A 17777-nucleotide genomic window follows, 5' to 3' on the forward strand; every position below is an offset into this window, starting at 1 on the left:
GTGTTGACTTTTTATATTGCATCTTTAATTGAAAACTTCTTATTAAAGCAATCTTTTCTGAGCCTGCTTGTCAGGTTACTCATATTATAAAATATGAATACTTAGTAACTTACGATGAACTATTCCCATGACCTTATTTTTAAAATTCAAGTTGCTGAAATGCTGAAAAATCATCAATTTTGAATTAATTTCAAGGCTCCTTTTTTGCATTCACACAGATTTGCTTTACCCTTTTTTTCTTGACTTAGTTTTACTTATATCGTCCTTAGTGTTGTCCCTTCAGATGGAACTCAAAATAGTAAATTCAGAGTAGAGTAGAACTCAAAGTAGTAAATCTCAGTCCATTTGTTTTCTCCTGTTTATATAAAAACAAGTAAAATAGTAAATTTGATAGTTGATTCGCATGAGGTTTCTTCTTAAGTAGTTGCTTTGTGGTAGCTTATCCTTAAGGGATGTGCAACAGTTAGGATTAGGTTTGGCTGTGTATCACAGAAATCCAGCATGAGGGAAACTAATTTTTCTCTCATCCTCATGAGGTCTAGAATTAAGAAGAACAGGGAGAATAAGGAGATTCACAGCGTCAGGGGCCCAGGCTGCTTCTATCTTGTTGTTCTACCATCGTCATCCTCATTGCCTCGTGGTGCAAAATTGGCTACTTGAACTCTAGCTCTCACATCCAACCTCTAGACAGCAAGAATGAAAAAGGGCGGAAAGGCAAAGGAGCCCTTGCTGGCTTAGTTGGTTGCTGTAAGTAGACTTCCCAGAAGGTACATAACAATTTTATTTTATGTCTCATTGACCAGAACATATTCAGGTGGCCAGTTGGCTATACCAGTTGTTGCCAGGGAGCTTGACGTCTATAGTATTTTATTTCTGCCACATTGTACCCAGCTAAACATCTGAGCTGTGGTCATTATGAAGGCAGGGTGGAATGGATGTTGGGGTAAGCAGCCAGGAGCCTAGCAGAAAACCTGCTGCTGTCCAGATGGCTTAGTAACTGGGCTCTAATGTAATCATGGGAAGTAGTGATTACTTCCCATGATCAGAAGAAATCCTCTGATCTGCCTGTTGATTTGAACTTATTTCATCAATACTTACTATCATTTACTGTTACAATATCCTAGATATATATACTAAGTACTTTTCATACATTATATAATTTTCACAGCCCTGCTCTGTGGTAGGCATGATCTATTCCATGTTACATATGAGAACACTGAGACACAGGTTACATAACTTGCCCAAGTTCTAATAGCTAGTAAGTGGTGAGTCAGACATTGCACATGCTTAAGACCAATGGTAATAAACTGGCCCTGTGCCTCTGCTTTTTAATCTGTCTGCCTATATATCTATCCATCAGTTCCTGCTGTCACCCCTGCCTCACTCCTCATACATAAAAATTATTTGAGGTAGCTCAAACATGTACAAAGAGCAGAAAAACAAAAAGATACACAGATTGAAGGGAATATGGGAATGTAAGAGTGAAAAAATATAATGAAGTTGAGGTACAATTGATACACAGAATTGAATGCCATATGGTCCCATAGAGGTGTCAGAAGTCTTGGTCTGGTTTGCCACTGTGTTCTCTCAGAAACTGAAAGGCAGAGAAACAAGACCTTCTTTATTTAGACTCTGGGCCCCTTCGCTGTCTTAGTTATATATTACGAATCCTTATTATAAAGAATACTAGTTTTTTACATTGTGGCTGCAAGGAACTTTAAAGACAACTATAGTATGTTTTTACCATTTTCTGATCTTTTTGTGAGTTAAGCCAAATTGCCTGTTTATTTTTTGACGTGTGAAAACACAAAGAATATTTTTATCTGGGTCATGGGTCACATACTAAGTAAAAACTGGGGCTTGTTTGTTTGTGTAAATCATAAGAGTCTGGGCAAATATATGTTGGGAGATTCTGATCTTGATAAAAATGGTATTATGCAAATTATTTGATAGAGCTCCTCCTATACACCCAAGTTTGCAAACTCCTTGAGGACAAAAGACTTTGCCTTAATCATTTTTTTGCCTCCATTATCTTCAGTCTAGAGGTGTTCAGAAAGAAAATAATGAATGAATGGTTAGTAATGAGAAAATTCTGTTAGTAAATGTTATTCATATTTTTGCTGCTTTAAATTTAAGTCAGTTACTCTGCTTGAAATAGAAGTATGCCATATTTTTTTATAGTGCCAGCAAGTTGCATGAGATGGGTTATATGCCACTAAGGGTTAGACATTGGGGCCAGAATCCAACCCTTGAATGTGGCGCGTTTGGGGAGTTGTCATTACTGTGGTACACCTGGAACATAGTGTTTGTAGAGGGGAATAGCAGGAGATGAATCTGGCAAGCTCCTGGCAAGTAAAAGTTACTTTTTAATTCAAGGAATGAAAGTTAGGCCTAGATTTTGAAGTATATTAGATGTCATGTTAGTTTTTTAAAAAATGACATTTTTAGTGAAGAGAAGAAAGGACATGATTTGGTTGGTTGGTTTGTTTGTTAATGTTTGTTTGTTTTGACCAAGTCTCATTCTGTCGCCCAGGCCGGAATGCAGTGATGCGATCTCGGCTCACTGCAACCTCCGCCTCCCGGTTTCAAGTGATTCTCCCGCCTCAGCCTCTCTAGTTGCTGGTATTACAGACGTGCACCACCATGCCCAGCTAATTTTTGTGTTTTTAGTAGAGACCAGGTTTCACTATGTTGGCCAGTCTAGTCTCGAACTCCTGACCTCAGATGATCTAACCACCTTGGCCTCCCAAAGTGCTGGGATCACAGACGGGGGCTACTGTGCCCAGCCAGGGACATAATTTGATTCTAGTAACATTTGAAAAATAAATAATATAGATTCATTTTTTACATTTCAATTTCAAGATTGTTTGTGAAAAGTGAATTAACAGAACATTTAAGTTTAATGACTTTATTTTGTTTTATTTCTCAGGATGTGATCTTCGTGGTGGAAAGCTAAATTTTAAAACCACCCCAATGGATGCAGACAGTGATGTTGCATTGGACATTCTAATTACAAATGTAGTCTGTGTTTTTAGAACAAGATGCCATTTAAACTTAAGGAAGATTGCTTTGGAAGGAGCAAATGTAATTTATAAACGTGATGTTGGAGTAAGTATTTGAGTTTTCGTATTTGTACTACATAGCCTAATTTTATAGTTCTATGAGTGATACTAAAATGTATTCATTCTACAGATAATTTATGATCACCTTACCATGTGCTGGTTGTCCTGGATATAGAAGTGAGCCCTGTAAAAGCAGTCCCTCCTCTCATGGAGGTTCAAGCTTTTGTACATAGTGTCGGTACCTGAATCAGCAAAGAACTCATTGGTTACAGAGACATTTTATTGTTCTCTCAATTTATTTTAACTGAAGAAAGGGACCTTTATATTCTCACATGTACCTATTAAAATGTAATTGTATTTGAATGATGCCTTTATATATAATTTTTATAGTATTTTAATTATCATATTCTTCTTTAACAAAAGTAGATAGTTTTCTTTCATAACAAACTGCTGAAAATAATATGATTTATATCTTGACGTGGACATCTTGAATTTTAGTTTTTGATAAACCTGTAATATTTTAAAGCCTGAATATTAATAAGTAATAATAAAACCTTAGTGTTTTGAGATTAACATTATAAAAGACATTGGACATCATTATAAACCAAAGATTGATGAGATGGATATGTATTTTACACATTTATTATGAAAATTAAGAATGCATCTCAAGGCTCTGTTTAGCTTTAAAAATGAGGTGCCAGGATACCTATGTAAATTTTCATTAATTCTTTTTTGGGTGTGTGTGAGACGGAGTCTCACTCTTTCGCCAGGCTGGAGTGCAGTGTAGTGGCACGATCACGGCTCACTGCAACGTCTGCCTCCTGGGTTCAAGCAATTCTCCTGCCTCAGCCTCCCGAGTAGCTGGGACTACAGGTGCACACCACCATGCCCGGCTAATTTTTGTATTTTCAGTAGAGATGGGGTTTCACCATGTTGGCCAGGATGGTCTCAGTCTCTTGACCTCGTGATCCACCCACCTCAGCCTCCCAAAGTGCTGGGATTATAGGCGTGAGCCACCATGCCTGGCCATCATTAATTCTTAGTACTAGAAACTAAGTAAAGATGAATTAAATTCAATTAAAATTTTCAGTGACCCACAAAGATTTTCAAGTTTGTCAGCAATCCCATCTTTCCTTTAGAAAAGTAATCAATATGTCTGCTCAAAAGTTTAGAGAGGACTATGCCTAACACTGCTTTGGTACTTCACCATGACATATGGAAAGGAAATAGTTTTTTTAAGGAAGGTTAATTGAAAAATCTGAGATGATAGACAAGCTGGTGGCGGTGAGAGACAATTAAATGTGGAATAAACTCAGTCAAGTGTTTCTCAGTCACTTGTATATGAAATTTTATGATGTATTTTAGTTCAAATTTTATCTTGATCTTTGGTAAATTTTAAGTCTGCCCAGATTTAATAGCTTTCTAGTTTGATAATATGGCATATGACAGAGAATGAAGAACACAAAATGTAACAAAAATTTTAAGCAGAAACATCTGATTCATTTATATGTTAGTGAGCATTTATGTCTTTCTTACGCAGAATGGGCATCTAACAAATATTTTCATTAATGGTTGGAATGAAAATTAAAATTTGCATATTTTCTTGGAGCTTAGTCCTTGACCTATTGATACACACTCTGTAGTTATTTCATTCTAACCCATAGCTTTAAATGCCTTCCAAAGCTAATGAATTTCTAATTACATCTCCAGCTCCAACATTTCTCCTTTATTCAAGATGCCCATATTGAACTAGAGTATGTAATAAGCATCTCAACTCTAGGATACAATATAAAGTAGTGATGGGTACCATGAAACAGCAGAAAGCAGAGTTAGGAATTAGAAAGCGATGAAGTGATGGGTGTTTCAGGGAAAATGGTTAGGGAGGGCCTCTCTTCAGGAGGTGACATCTGGTAAGAGACCTGAATGAAGTGGGAATATTGAGGGGATACTATTCCAAATGAAAGCAACAGCTACTGCAAAGCTTCTGAGGCATGAACAGATTTCGTGTGTGTGAGGAGCCATGCAAGTTCCAGTTATGTGACTGGAGTGGAATGAGAGTTGAATTGTTTATGTACTTGGAGTACATTGATTTCAAGTATATAGAGTGAGAGATTTCTATACACCTTGTATTTTTAATTAATCAAATGTCTTTTTGGATTAATATGTTCTTTGTGTTCAGTATTATACTTGATTTCAAAATGGGTGATTTGGAGAGCAGTTATTGCAGTCTTGGATAAGCTTGGAGAGTAGTATTTGGACATTAATATGACTATATAGAACAGAACCATAAGTGAAAAATAATGTTTATGAGGTAATCAGATTTTTTTTTCCCCCAGAAAGTATTAATGAAGCTTAGAAAACCTAGAATTACAGCTACAATTTGGTCCTCAGGAAAAATTATTTGCACTGGAGCAACAAGGTAAATGCTACTTGGGTTTTTTGTTTTTATTTTTTGCTTTTTCCCTCATGGAACGGACATTTTCCTAGACTTAACAGCAAAATCATATGTGAAGTTTGTTGTGTTCCTCAGTATAAAATTTGTTTCCTGTATAACTGATAATCTTTTTCTTTCCTTAATACCATAGTGAAGAAGAAGCTAAATTTGGTGCCAGACGCTTAGCCCGCAGTCTGCAGAAACTAGGTTTTCAGGTAACATTTTCAAACAGTATCTAAACTATAAATATTTAAGGATTTATTTTTGTAGAATTAAAAATTGTAATAGACTCAAGAAATCACTATACATACTATTCTTATGATTGAACTTTTTCTAGGCTTTTTAATACTGCCCTTCAGTGTGAAAATTTGTAGCAAAATTTGGCCATGTGGGTATTTGTAAAGGATCCTAGCTTTTTCCCTAATTCCTTTCCCATAAAGAGACTTGTTTCCTCACAAGTTAATTTCCTTTTCATCTCTAAGTTTTTTTCACCTCTGATGTACACAAACAAAATCGTTTTTGGTTATCTCAAGAATGCCAGGTCAGAGTGGTGAATAGAGAATGGCAGAGGCCCCTTGACATGGACACACCAGCTGGCAGGCTCTCACACATGTAACGTGACTGTCACCGGCATGTCAGCCTCCTCACTATAACTTGATAGAGGTATATACCTTTGAATAAAATGATTACATATTATGGACTTGCTAGGTCACTTGCAAATGATGAATAAATGAAAGATAAAGATGGGAATGGTCCCTGAAGATGAGGGCAAGGCTGTTTGGGATTGAGACAAGTTTGTAGAAGTGGGGAGAGGAAGTTACGTTTCCCTCTGATGACTCAGTCTCTCTGAAGTAGAGGGTGATAGGAAGAGACTGAATGGCTGGTGGGGAGTGGGGGTTGGTGCTTGAGGGAGGGTGGCAGTAGAGAGAGTCTTGAGTTGTACTGTGATTTGAGAGTGCTGCCACTTTGCAGTTTCCTGGCTTTGCGCAACTGCTGTGTGCAAGGCTGAGTTGAAGGATAGTTAGCTTACCCAAAATTGTGGTTTTAGGAGGAATGTTTGAAAAGATGAGATGAAACAGTTGAAGATGTTGGTAGGAGTGACCAAAGTTATTAAGGTTAAGAGCATTATTTTCGGCCTTGGAACTTCTTTTAGTGTAACATTAGAAGTGTTGAGAGAAATCCCAGTTAGTTAAAAACAATTTTATCACTCTATCCCCAGAAAGAAAATAAACATCTAACTAATATTGTCACAGAAATGTCATTTTGCCTTATTCCATATGAGAAAAACATCTGACTTTTGGAGCCCAGTGTACACTCTGTATTTACTGACTTTCTAAGGTGACATGTTTTCCATTTTTACTCTAGCAGGATGACCTGGACTTAAATTTTTTCCCTCACTATTCTCTGTCCTTTCTCAGTAGTTTTAAATATTTCACTTAAAAGTATTAAGAAATTAAACATGTGATTAGAAAGACCCATACTGTTTTAATCATGCAAATACCTCTGGTTTTATTTTTTTAATGAAGTTTTTGGGCTTTTTAAAAAATTGAATTAAAGCTTTCAATGCTACATAACTTACAGTACTAAACATACACTTAAAATGTTTTTGTTTTATCTTGTTTGCTCTTGGTTTTAAGGATTGATGGTTATTAAGGATTGCCATGATGAGCAGATTTTTTTGTTTGTTTGTTTCAAAATAAATTTATTGAGTTTTACTTCTCTCCTAAAGGTAATATTTACAGATTTTAAGGTTGTTAATGTTCTGGCAGTGTGTAACATGCCATTTGAAATCCGTTTGCCAGAATTCACAAAGAACAATAGACCTCATGCCAGGTAAGTCTTTGAAGCAATTTATCTTGATACATTACCAAATTTGAAATTACTAGTCAGGGTGTAAATATTTATATTAATTGTGGCTTCTTTTGTATAGTTATGAACCTGAACTTCATCCTGCTGTGTGCTATCGGATAAAATCTCTAAGAGCTACGTTACAGATTTTTTCGACAGGAAGTATCACAGTAACAGGTATTCTATGATATTGAAACCAAACTTGTAAATTATGGATTGAATGATACAAGATGCTTATACCAAGATAGAAATAATGTCTGATTTGTTCCTTTCAGTTACTTCTGCCCTTTAAGAGGAACCGGTCTCCTGACTTCTAACACTGTAGATTTATTTTACCTACTTTTGTACTATTTATAAACGTTACACATACTATTTTGTGTCTTTTTTCACTCAGCATTATCTTAGTGTGGGTTTCATCTATATTATGTTCTGTGTAGTTGTATATATCATTCATTCTCATTGGGCATTTGAGTAGTTTCCAGTATGGAGCTTTAAAAATATTCTGGTGGGCCGGGTGCATTGGCTCACGTCTGTAATCCCAGCACTTTGGGAGGCTGAGGCGGGCTAATCACAAGGTCATGAGATCAAGACCATCCTGGCCAACGTGGTGAAACCCTGTCTCTACTAAAAATACAAAAAATTAGCTGGGCGTGGTAGTGCACACCTTAGTCCCAGCTACAAGGCAGGAGAATCGTTTGAACCCGGCAGGCAGAGGTTGCAGTGAGCTGAGATCACACCACTGCACTCCAGACTGGCAACAGAGTGAGACTCTGTGTCCAAAAAAAAAAAAAAGAAAAATTTATATATGTATATACACACACACACACATATATATGTGTATGTATATATATTCTGGTATATGTATCCATAGTATGTAAATTTATGATACCTTATATTTAAAATTCTCATGAGAAACTCATTTTATAAACTTTAGTTTTACATAAGCAAAATATTAAATATAATTGGTACCTGTTTGTTATGTTTATCTTGCTATATCTTTTGCATCTTTATTTGGAGAAAGGGTGGTTTCAGAAAACTAGGCATTCATGTCAAAGGGTAGCATTAGCATGCTGTGTGACATTTTAATGGTACTATGATTATAAATTGTGCAGAGGCGTTGCTTGGGACTCAGGCCCAACCTTAGGCAAAAAAGAATTAAAGAAAATGTCTTCAATGTCCTTGAGCTTTGTTTTTTCTTTATTCAGTCCATAGAGGAAAATAACAATTTAGTCTCTCAACAAATAAATTTTAGTTTTGACTCATCCCATGGGTTTTCCCATCTTCCTTGGGGACTTTCAAAGCGTATTCCCAGGATCCCACCTGAATCTTAAATATGGGATGGTAGGGGACAGGTCTGTTTGTTCCCTTCTTTCTGTTCTCTGTTTCCACACTTTGGAGGCTGGATGTCTGAGCAGGCCCAAAGCCTATTGATCTATCTCTACTAAGTATATAATAAAACAATGCATATGTAAAACTCTGTATTTACTGAGTTACTAGATATTAAACAAAACAATAATAAACTGAAGACAATTGACGTGGTTAAGTAGTATGCATTGTTTACTTAGATCAGGAATATCCTATGAAATGTTAGTAATATTGAATTGGTTCCCATGAGCAAAGCATAGCAGGGTGGGGGTAAAGTGAGTCAGGAAGGACCTCACCAAGATAGGATGTGGTTAGGACCTTCAGAGTGTTTACAGTGGGTGGATTTGTTAGTTTCCTGGGTCTTTCAAAAGAGGTAAGTGTGTATTAGTGAAGCCATTTTTATTCAAAATAAATTTTATGAAAATAGTTTTCATTGTCCTTTTTTATGTTTCTTTTTAGCAATTTAAATGAAAGATTACATTTTTATAAAGTTGTTCAAGAATTAACATAATGCATGGTCACCTCGTAGCCTTGTGCTTTTTTTGTTTTCTATTGACTTGTATAAGCTCTGAGGGTGAAATGACCAGATTGGTAATAAACATGTGGATACCCAGTGGTGGTAAATCTGGGGATTTTTAAACCATATATTTTAAAACAGCATTCTGGTTTCCCAACATTTTGGTGGCAGCTTTGTTTCACTCTGCTGTGTTCCTGCATATTCCTGAGCCTCTGTTGTAGCCTAACCAGAAGCCAGATGATAGTGATCAAAAGGATAGCTGTTATCTAGTCCCATTTGTTACTCCTTCCTTTCATGTACATATTATATTACAGTACTTTTTGTATTAGTCCATGATAGTTTGTATGCAGTTTTTTATATACTCTTTTTTTTCGGTCTGGTGCCCTAAAACAAAGTGAATAACCTCATTTTGTGTTTCATGTGTCCTTTAATTGCCCAGAACAAAATCTGTATTATTTTTACTTATTATGGCTATGTGTATAATTATATGTGTAGTTTTTTTTAAACAGTTAACGTGATATTCTATACCACTTGAATATTTTTAATTCTGGAAAATCAGTTTTTCCTAGTGCTCCCTTTTCCAACTCTTCTCACTCCTTCCTCCGTTGTGTTTATTACAGGGCCCAATGTAAAGGCTGTTGCTACTGCTGTGGAACAGATTTACCCATTTGTGTTTGAAAGCAGGAAAGAAATTTTATAATTCACCACTTAATTGGTTAGAATCTCTAACTGAGCACCTTTTAAACCTGCTGCACATTGGACTCAAAAGGAAAACTGGACCAACAGTAATTGAGGAGATAGACTCTTTTATTCATTCACGGCTACAGTGTAAGCTCCAGTCCCTTTGGATTTTATTCCAAACCTTGCTGTAATATAAAAGGAAGTTTACAAGACATGACATTGCTGCTTTTACAAAAGGACATTCTATTTATTTTCGCAGTAATTCTCATGTCCCCATAAGCAGAGCTGTCACAGTGTGCACTACCTTAGATTGTTTTATTGTTGTCATTGTTATTTTTTTCCATTTTGAGCTAATGTGTTTTATTTGTGAATAGTCTTTTACATTTTTGTATGCTGAATATGGGCACCAAAGAACCTGTAAAAGTTATCTTTTTCAATTGAATGTGCACAAATAAAAGTTTGGAAAAGATCTCTCTTCATATCCATTCTGTAACTTTTATTCCCCATTTTCTATTTTAACAAAAATTGTATTCATACTTTTTTTTTAAAATCTATGCAAGTTTAAGACTTTGGCTAAAGTGTGTTGGCTTCTTTTTGAAGTGTATTTTGTGTGTGTGTGTGTGTATATATATATATACATATATATGCGCCACATGTGTATAGTATCTTTTAATGCTCTGTTACCAAATAACAAATAGGAATTTTTTTTTCTTGCAGATTAGAAATAAAAACGTGTATATAAACTCTAGAGAACCAGACCAGAAGTTTATAGATAAAGGATAATGTTTTATGTTGCTAATTTAATATGATAGAAAATGTTAAATAACTTGTAAAGGTTAAGAAATTGTAGTTTTAAGAAGAGAAACCTCTTACCCACTAGATGGCCATGAGAAAGAAGCTGTGATGAATGGTGCCTCATTTGGATCTTTGTTTTTCTGGAAAGACTCAACACCTGTAGTTGTAGAGAAGTGATTGAGGTTCTTGACTTTAATCTTGGGTTGGTGCCCAAGCCTATACTAAGAGTCTTGTCAGAAGTTGGTAACATGGAGATGTTTTAACAAGAAGTGCCCACAAGCTGCCTCTGTGCCACAATGTAATTATCAAATAGCCCCTCTTGAATTTGAAGGCCATTTTGTGCGATATTGTCCTTCCCCTTGCTGTATCTTATTTAATGGAGTTAAAGAGTGACTATTCAGTATATGAGATTGCTACTCTTAAAGTTATAATAAATACGCATTTATGAAACAGTGTCTCTGGCTCACCCAGGAGCCCTGATGTGGTAATACAGGATCAAGCGTAGTTGTGCCCTATCACTTAGGTATAGGAGTTTAGTGTAACCAACAGTGATTATACCTAGAAGTAAAGCTGAGTGGAGAGTTCAGTTAGCTTCTCAGGAGAAACTTAATGGAGACAATATTCCAACACAATGTTCCACAAAAACCTGTATTTCCAAAATGTTTTCAAAGCTTTGTGGAAAAGTTGCAACATCCTAACCTCCATATATAGTACATTTTCCTTACCGTATTATAAAATAAATCTTGAAAACCTAGCTTAGGCACTGCACTGAACAACACTTATTATTTTTATTTTTATCTTTTTTCTTCTCAATGCCTTCCCTAACCTGCTTCTTACTCCAAAGTGGAAGGCAAAGGCGAAATTACACTTTTCTTTCTTAGGAAAGATTTCATTGGAATTGTTAGACTTTTATATTTCCTTTTTAAAAAAAAAAAAAAAGTTTATTTCCTTTATTTTAAGAATCAGTAGGATAGCCAAACTCATAAATATAGAGAATAAAATTACATGAGTTACAAGCTCAGTGTTTTAAAGATTTGACATTTTCATTTAGTTTTAATTAACCGTAATAAGTCACCTCCTGTTTTGCAATGTTCACCAAAAAAAGAAATGTAGAATAGGGGGAAAACATGCTTATATAGCCAAGGTACAGATCCAGATGATACAACCTTTTCAGTATTCGCATGACTTGAAAACTGGGCAGATCAATAGCTAATCGAAGTGCTTTATCTGAAGGGAGAGGGTAAAGACAGTGTGACCGGGTCTGTTTTCAGGGCTGCTGAGTGAGCCTCACCTAGCAGTGTCCATGGGTAATTCGCTAACCTTAACAAAGATGGGAAGAAGTGAGTGCTCTGATGTCTTCTGCTGGCTCTCCATAAGTACTGTAAATTTTTTTTATAAATAAAAACTGTGAATATATATGTATAAGTTGTAAGTATTTCCCCCTTTTTATTTTTGAAAATCAAAAAGCTTGATTTGGTGTGGGGCAATGAACATTGGATACAAATTTAGAGACAAAATTGTTTAGTTACAGACTCGGGATATTAAAATAAAAATGCAAAAGAATACTCAAGATACTAAAGTCGAGGTCACTAGTAATAAACCGGCTAGGTTGATAAAGTTTCCTGCCCATTTATAATGAATGGCTAAACCAAAAAATAACTAAAGTATATATAGTGTTTGAACTATAAACACGGAAGGAAACGTGGGGCAGAACACACTTCCCTTCTCTTTCCAAAAACAAACAACAATGCATGCTCTGACTTGCATGTGAAATACACTGTGATAGAATTGAGATCTCAAATCTCCTTTCCTTTTAGCTTCGCCTGCAATTTTAATACAGATAATACACTGCAGATCAGCCCTTTTAGTCAGTCTCCTGAGTCTCTGATCTTATAGTTTTACTACTTACATAGGTTTATAGTCTCTCCACATTGTTATAAAGGAATATAGTAGATCATGTTGCCTTATATGACATTGGGACAGTTTATTGGGAACCAATGGGAAAATTCCAAGCTAAATAAGAAGGAGCTGGCTCTTAGGATTCTCTTTTCTTTAGGTTAATCATATTTAAAAATTCTTTTTCAAGTTAGGTTGTTCGTGCTTTTACGTTTTTTCTGTGTCTTCCATCACTTACAGTATTAGTAATTTAATATGTTACTTGGTTCAAGATTTGATTATGGATTTTCTATCATCATACCCAAATTTTATTAGTGAGACCTCTTACCAAGTCTTTAAAATCAACTGGAGAAGTAGAGAACAGTTCATCGTTGTGTGGGTGAAACCCACGTTGCTTGTACAGGCCGCCATCATAGAGAAGAACATACGAGGGAATTGTCCTGATGTCTGAATGTCATTTATTGTGTCTTCGGTCACTGAAAGTCATCATCGAGTGTAGCCTGTGTGCCGTAACCTGAGGTATTGATATTCCTGAGGAGTGTGAAGAATTGCAGGACACTGTGGATTACTATACATTGTCATGAAAGCCTTACACGGAGGCAGCTTTTCTAGGCTTGACTTAATAACTTCAACCTAATTGCTTAGAGATTTGGATAAATAACCTAATGGCCTGACTCCTTTTCTAATGTTTTACTAACAGCTACTTCTAAATAAATATGGTCCCAGGATTTTAAAATTGTCTTTTCTATGCATTTTTTTAAAATGGAAAAAAATGCTCATTTTTCTCAACTATTGCAGAATAATTTTAATATTTCACAATATTAACATGAAATTCATAAAAGGATATTTTGCATTAAATTGTAGTTCATAGTTCATAAAATAAGCTCTATAATCTTTATACTTGTTGAATGTAACTAGGAATTACCACTAAAATCCTAGCCAGGACCCTCTCCTAATCTAGATGGAATACATGGGCAGTTGTCCACACTGTGTATTCTGGTTCTTTTTTGCATAAGACCCACTGCAAGCAGTGTCTTGGTTGGCAAAACCTGTACCCTTATGTCCAGACCACTTGTGTGTCTGAATAATAAAGCTGTGACTGGCCTCCGTACATACATAGCTTAAGGCAGAGGTTGATGTCTTCACTAGGACATAGTCTATTCAAAGGCTGCTCTGTGAAGGTGGAAAGTATGAAACCAGCCAGTAACTTTTTTTTTTAACCTGATATCCTGCTCAGAATAAGAAAGAGATCACTTAGGACCTTGTACCTCGTCTACCTTTTGAGGTTCCTTTTGGGGAAGAGGGGATTAAAGGCTGTCTTTACCATTTCAGTGTCTCTTCAAAACCAGTTCCATGACACTGAAAAGAAAGCACAGGAGTCGCAACTATGCACTGGTCCAAAGACACCCTCCTAAGCGTTCTGGCACTATCCACGTTCAGAAGGTGTTGAGACCATTAGTTCTCTGGAGAAAGCTGCCTGGATTGGCCCCTACCACACAGCTTGTTACACTCCAAGAGCTGCTCCTGGGGTTTTCTTTTTTGAGGCTGTCTTGGCACTAATTCTTCTTGGTGATGACTCATAAAGCAAATGTTGTTTTTCACATAGTTCCTGAAAGAAAAAGAGGCACTAATGAAAATGTCATTCTTAGTTTACAGTACATACAAAAAAAAAAAAAAAAGTGTAGGCTATTATTTTTTAAACCACCCTGGGGCTTTAATGTTTTAGCTATGCAAAATAAATACATATTTTTATTAGGAAGCCTGCTGCATCATGAAATTCAGTATGCCGCAGACTTTGGTCAGTCTCATGCAAGGGGTAACGGTGTCTTCTCAGAACACAATCCCAGCAGTCAGCTCTGTGGGGAAGGATTCCAAGGATAGTATTACATACAGAGAACCAGTGGAGGTTGCATCCCAGACCTTATTTTTTTCCATTTCTCAAACTCCAGCAATATGCCTATATTTATATCTCTTCTGTCTTCTACGTCATCCCTCACTCCCACATTAACAAATTTTTCTACAGGATTCTTTCCATCAACACAAAAAGATGCTATTGTATTTTACCTTTATTAAAAATGAAGAGCTGCCTTTGAACCTCCCTTTTCAAATACCTTTTTCTGTAATTTAACCAGTGATTTGAGTGGCCACAGTATGTAGGTGGTATGGGTTGAGTAGATAAAGACTCCTGTTTTCAAGGAGCTTACTTAGATTTTAGAGGGGAGACAAGCATATAATTTGAAGTAGTAAAAGTGCTAATGAGAAATAAACGGAGAAGGAGAAAAAAGGATTTCGTTAGGTGGGAGAGGACAGACTGTTACACAGGTGGCATCTCTCTAAAGCAGTGACGATCAGAAAATGGAATGAAGTTAGGGAGGGAACCCTGCAAAGAATCCCAGAGACCTGAGAAGTGGGGGCAGGGAAACGAGTTGGTATCTGGAGGGAATCTGAGGAAGGTGTTTTTTCAGGATGGGAAATACTGCAGCTTTGTGAGTGTGTGCATGATGATAATCCCATAGGAGGGGGAAATTGATGCAGTGTACAAATGGAAGCATTGACCTTTGTAGCAAGGCAGAATGTGTGGGCATAGATGTAGGCAGGTTAGATCTTGTGGCAGGAGGACGAGATGGTCTCAATTTACTTTCTCAGTGAACTAAAAAGCAAAATAATTAGAGTGAGGAAGTGGGAGGGGGTGCTGGAGGCTTGGGAAAAGTATTGGTGTGAAGTAATCGTCTTTGAAAGTAGGAATGTCAACTCACCAGGGAAATGTGGTATATCGCACGATATTCCTCAAGAGCTACTTGAGATTATGTTGGTAAGTTTAAAACAAGGCTGATCAGCATAGTTGTGTGTTTGATTCAGCCAGGTTTAGCTCCTTGAATGCAGGGATAAAATGAACTAAGAGTTGACTTGGTCAGAGTTAAGGTTTGCCTGAGTGATGGAAGGAGAGAGAAGAAGGGAAAGGGAGAAGGTGAAATGCAAAGAAGTGGCCTGGGTGGTGGGCCATGGAAAGTAGGAAGCAGGGTAAGGAAGGAAGGGAAAGCGTGAGCCTCCAGGTTGTGGTGGGGCTGAAGACTTGTTAAAGTGCCAGTACTTGAGGAAGTGGGCTGGAGAGATGAGCGGTTAGAGGGTGAGTGGAATGCTTGTGAATGAAGCAGTGATTGGAAATGAGTCTAGGGCATGACCATTCTGCTTTTCTGCTCCCCTTCACAGCAAAACTGATGCAAGGAGTGGACTGTAGCTTCTTCACTTCACTTCCATTTTGTCCTCCAACCATATCAGTCGGCGTCTGTCCTCTCATTCCACTGAGCCTGAGTCTGTCAAGCCTATGATTACCTCTGTCTTTGTGGCTGGTCTCTCCAGTCCCACCTTCCTACAACACATCTGGCTTTCCTCCAGCCTCACTGCTGGCTTCTTTTCAGTCTCTTTTAACACTCTCTTCTTTGCTCGGTCTCTAAGGTTGGCACAAAACTGGGCCTAGTCCCTTCTCTCTCTGTTCTCTGACCAGATAAGCTTATCTGGCTTCATGACTTAAATACCACTTAGCTGATGGCCACTCACATTTGACTCTAACCCCTAGAGTCTCCAAATTTCGGACTTATATATCCAAGTGCCTACTACTAATGTTTCTATTTGATGTCTAATGGACATCTCACAATTAATATCTCCAAATCCGAGCTCTATTCTCTCCCGAGCCCTGAAACCTAGTCGTCTCTCGGGCTTCCCCATCTCACCACCTGTCCAGTTTCTCAAGTTAAAACTTGCAGTGTCATCTTGACTGCTTCATTGCCTTACTCCTAGATCCATTTCGTTCATATTTTTTCATGTATTCAATGCTGAGCTTTGATTATATGCCAAGGAATTGTTCCGAGTGTTGGGAAACAACAGTGAACAAAATATACAAAATTCCCTGGCTTCATGGAATTTAAATATAGCAGGAAGAGATAGACAGTAGACCAAGTAAAATATAGTGTTTCTGCTTTGGTTAAAACTGAAGGATTGGAAAGTGGGTGCAGAGTTGGATACACAACTGGTATTTGAAATAGAGGGACAGGAAAAGTCTGCTGGAGGTGAAGCAGCAAGACAGGTGGATATCTAGGGGAAGATAATTTGAGGCAGAGGAAACAAGTGCCAAGATCCAGAGCCTTGAGCGTGCCTGATGTGTCTGGGATGCAGCCTTTGGCCTGTGTGGCTGTGAGAGGAGAAGGGCAGATTAGCAGGCTGTGCAGGGCTGGAAGGGCATTGGAAGGCTTCTGCTCTTGCTGGAGAGCCACTGGAGGATTGGAGAAAAAGAATACCTTGGTTGCATTTTAAGGGGTCATTCTGGCCACTGTGTAGAGAACTGATGGGAGGGGACAAAGGCAGAAATGAGAACCAATAAGTGGATATTGCAGTAATTCAGGATGGAGATCATGGTGACTCAGACCAGGGCAGCTGGGAAGGTGTTCAGGCTCTGGATATATTTTGAAATAAGAGCCAACACAACTTCCTGGTGGACTGAACATGGAGTATAAGAGAAAGAGTCAGGAAAGACTCCTAAGTTTGTGGCCAGAGCAGGTAGTAGGATAACGTTGACATCCACTGAGGTGGGTAAGGCTGTGAGTAGAATAGGTTTGAGGATATCACAGGTTCAATTTAGGACATGCGAGGTATTAGGTATCTGTTAGACATTTGGAAAGACATGTAGAGTAAGCAGTTGAATAAACAAGCCTTGAATTCTGGAGAGATAGCTAGAGACATAAATTTCAGACCCTGGCATATTAATGAGATACAAACTGTCATTGACTGAGATCAACTAGCCGGTGAGGGTGATAGAGAAGCAGTCAGGGGACTAAGCCCCAGGGCACACCAACTTTAAGAGAGGAAGCAGAGGAAGAGAGACCCATAGGTAAGAGACAACAGGGGACGGGTCCCAGAAGGCTGTGAGGCAACCATTTCAGGAAGGAGGACTATCCCCAGGCAAACGCACTATCTCCAGTCAAATGCTGGGGATAGTCTAAGATAAGGAGTGAGAATTGACCACAGAGTTAACCAACATGGAGGTAACTGGAACATTAAAAAGTAATTTCAGGAGCGGGATGGCCATAACAAGTCTCATTGAAGCAGGTTCTTGAGAGTGGGAAGAGCAGAAGCACAAGTGATGACAGTGAATACAGACGATGCATTAGAAAAACTTGGCTAT

The 17777-nt window shown here is 37.5% G+C and overlaps 2 protein-coding genes across 3 annotated transcripts in view; one reads left to right on the plus strand and one right to left on the minus strand.

Moving 5' to 3' along the window:
- TBPL1 (TATA-box binding protein like 1) overlaps positions 1–10378 on the plus strand; it is a 35720-nt gene extending 25342 nt beyond the window's left edge. The window contains exons 2-7 of one of the 2 annotated variants that reach the window (XM_025383198.1): positions 2930–3108; positions 5399–5481; positions 5648–5711; positions 7226–7329; positions 7427–7521; positions 9847–10378. In XM_025383198.1, coding sequence (XP_025238983.1) covers positions 2974–3108; positions 5399–5481; positions 5648–5711; positions 7226–7329; positions 7427–7521; positions 9847–9926 — 561 coding nt within the window. In that variant the 5' untranslated portion in view covers positions 2930–2973 and the 3' untranslated portion in view covers positions 9927–10378. The remainder of the gene's footprint in view (positions 1–2929; positions 3109–5398; positions 5482–5647; positions 5712–7225; positions 7330–7426; positions 7522–9846) is intronic. The other variant, XM_025383199.1, reaches the window with a different exon arrangement.
- Positions 10019–17777, minus strand: part of SLC2A12 (solute carrier family 2 member 12) — a 66427-nt gene continuing 58668 nt past the window's right edge. Inside the window, exon 5 of the mRNA XM_025383197.1 lies at positions 10019–14207. Coding sequence (XP_025238982.1) covers positions 14054–14207 — 154 coding nt within the window. The 3' untranslated portion in view covers positions 10019–14053. The remainder of the gene's footprint in view (positions 14208–17777) is intronic.

The sequence above is a fragment of the Theropithecus gelada genome, chromosome 4, assembly GCF_003255815.1.
Source record: "Theropithecus gelada isolate Dixy chromosome 4, Tgel_1.0, whole genome shotgun sequence".
In the NCBI taxonomy this organism is placed as follows: Eukaryota; Metazoa; Chordata; class Mammalia; order Primates; family Cercopithecidae; genus Theropithecus; species Theropithecus gelada.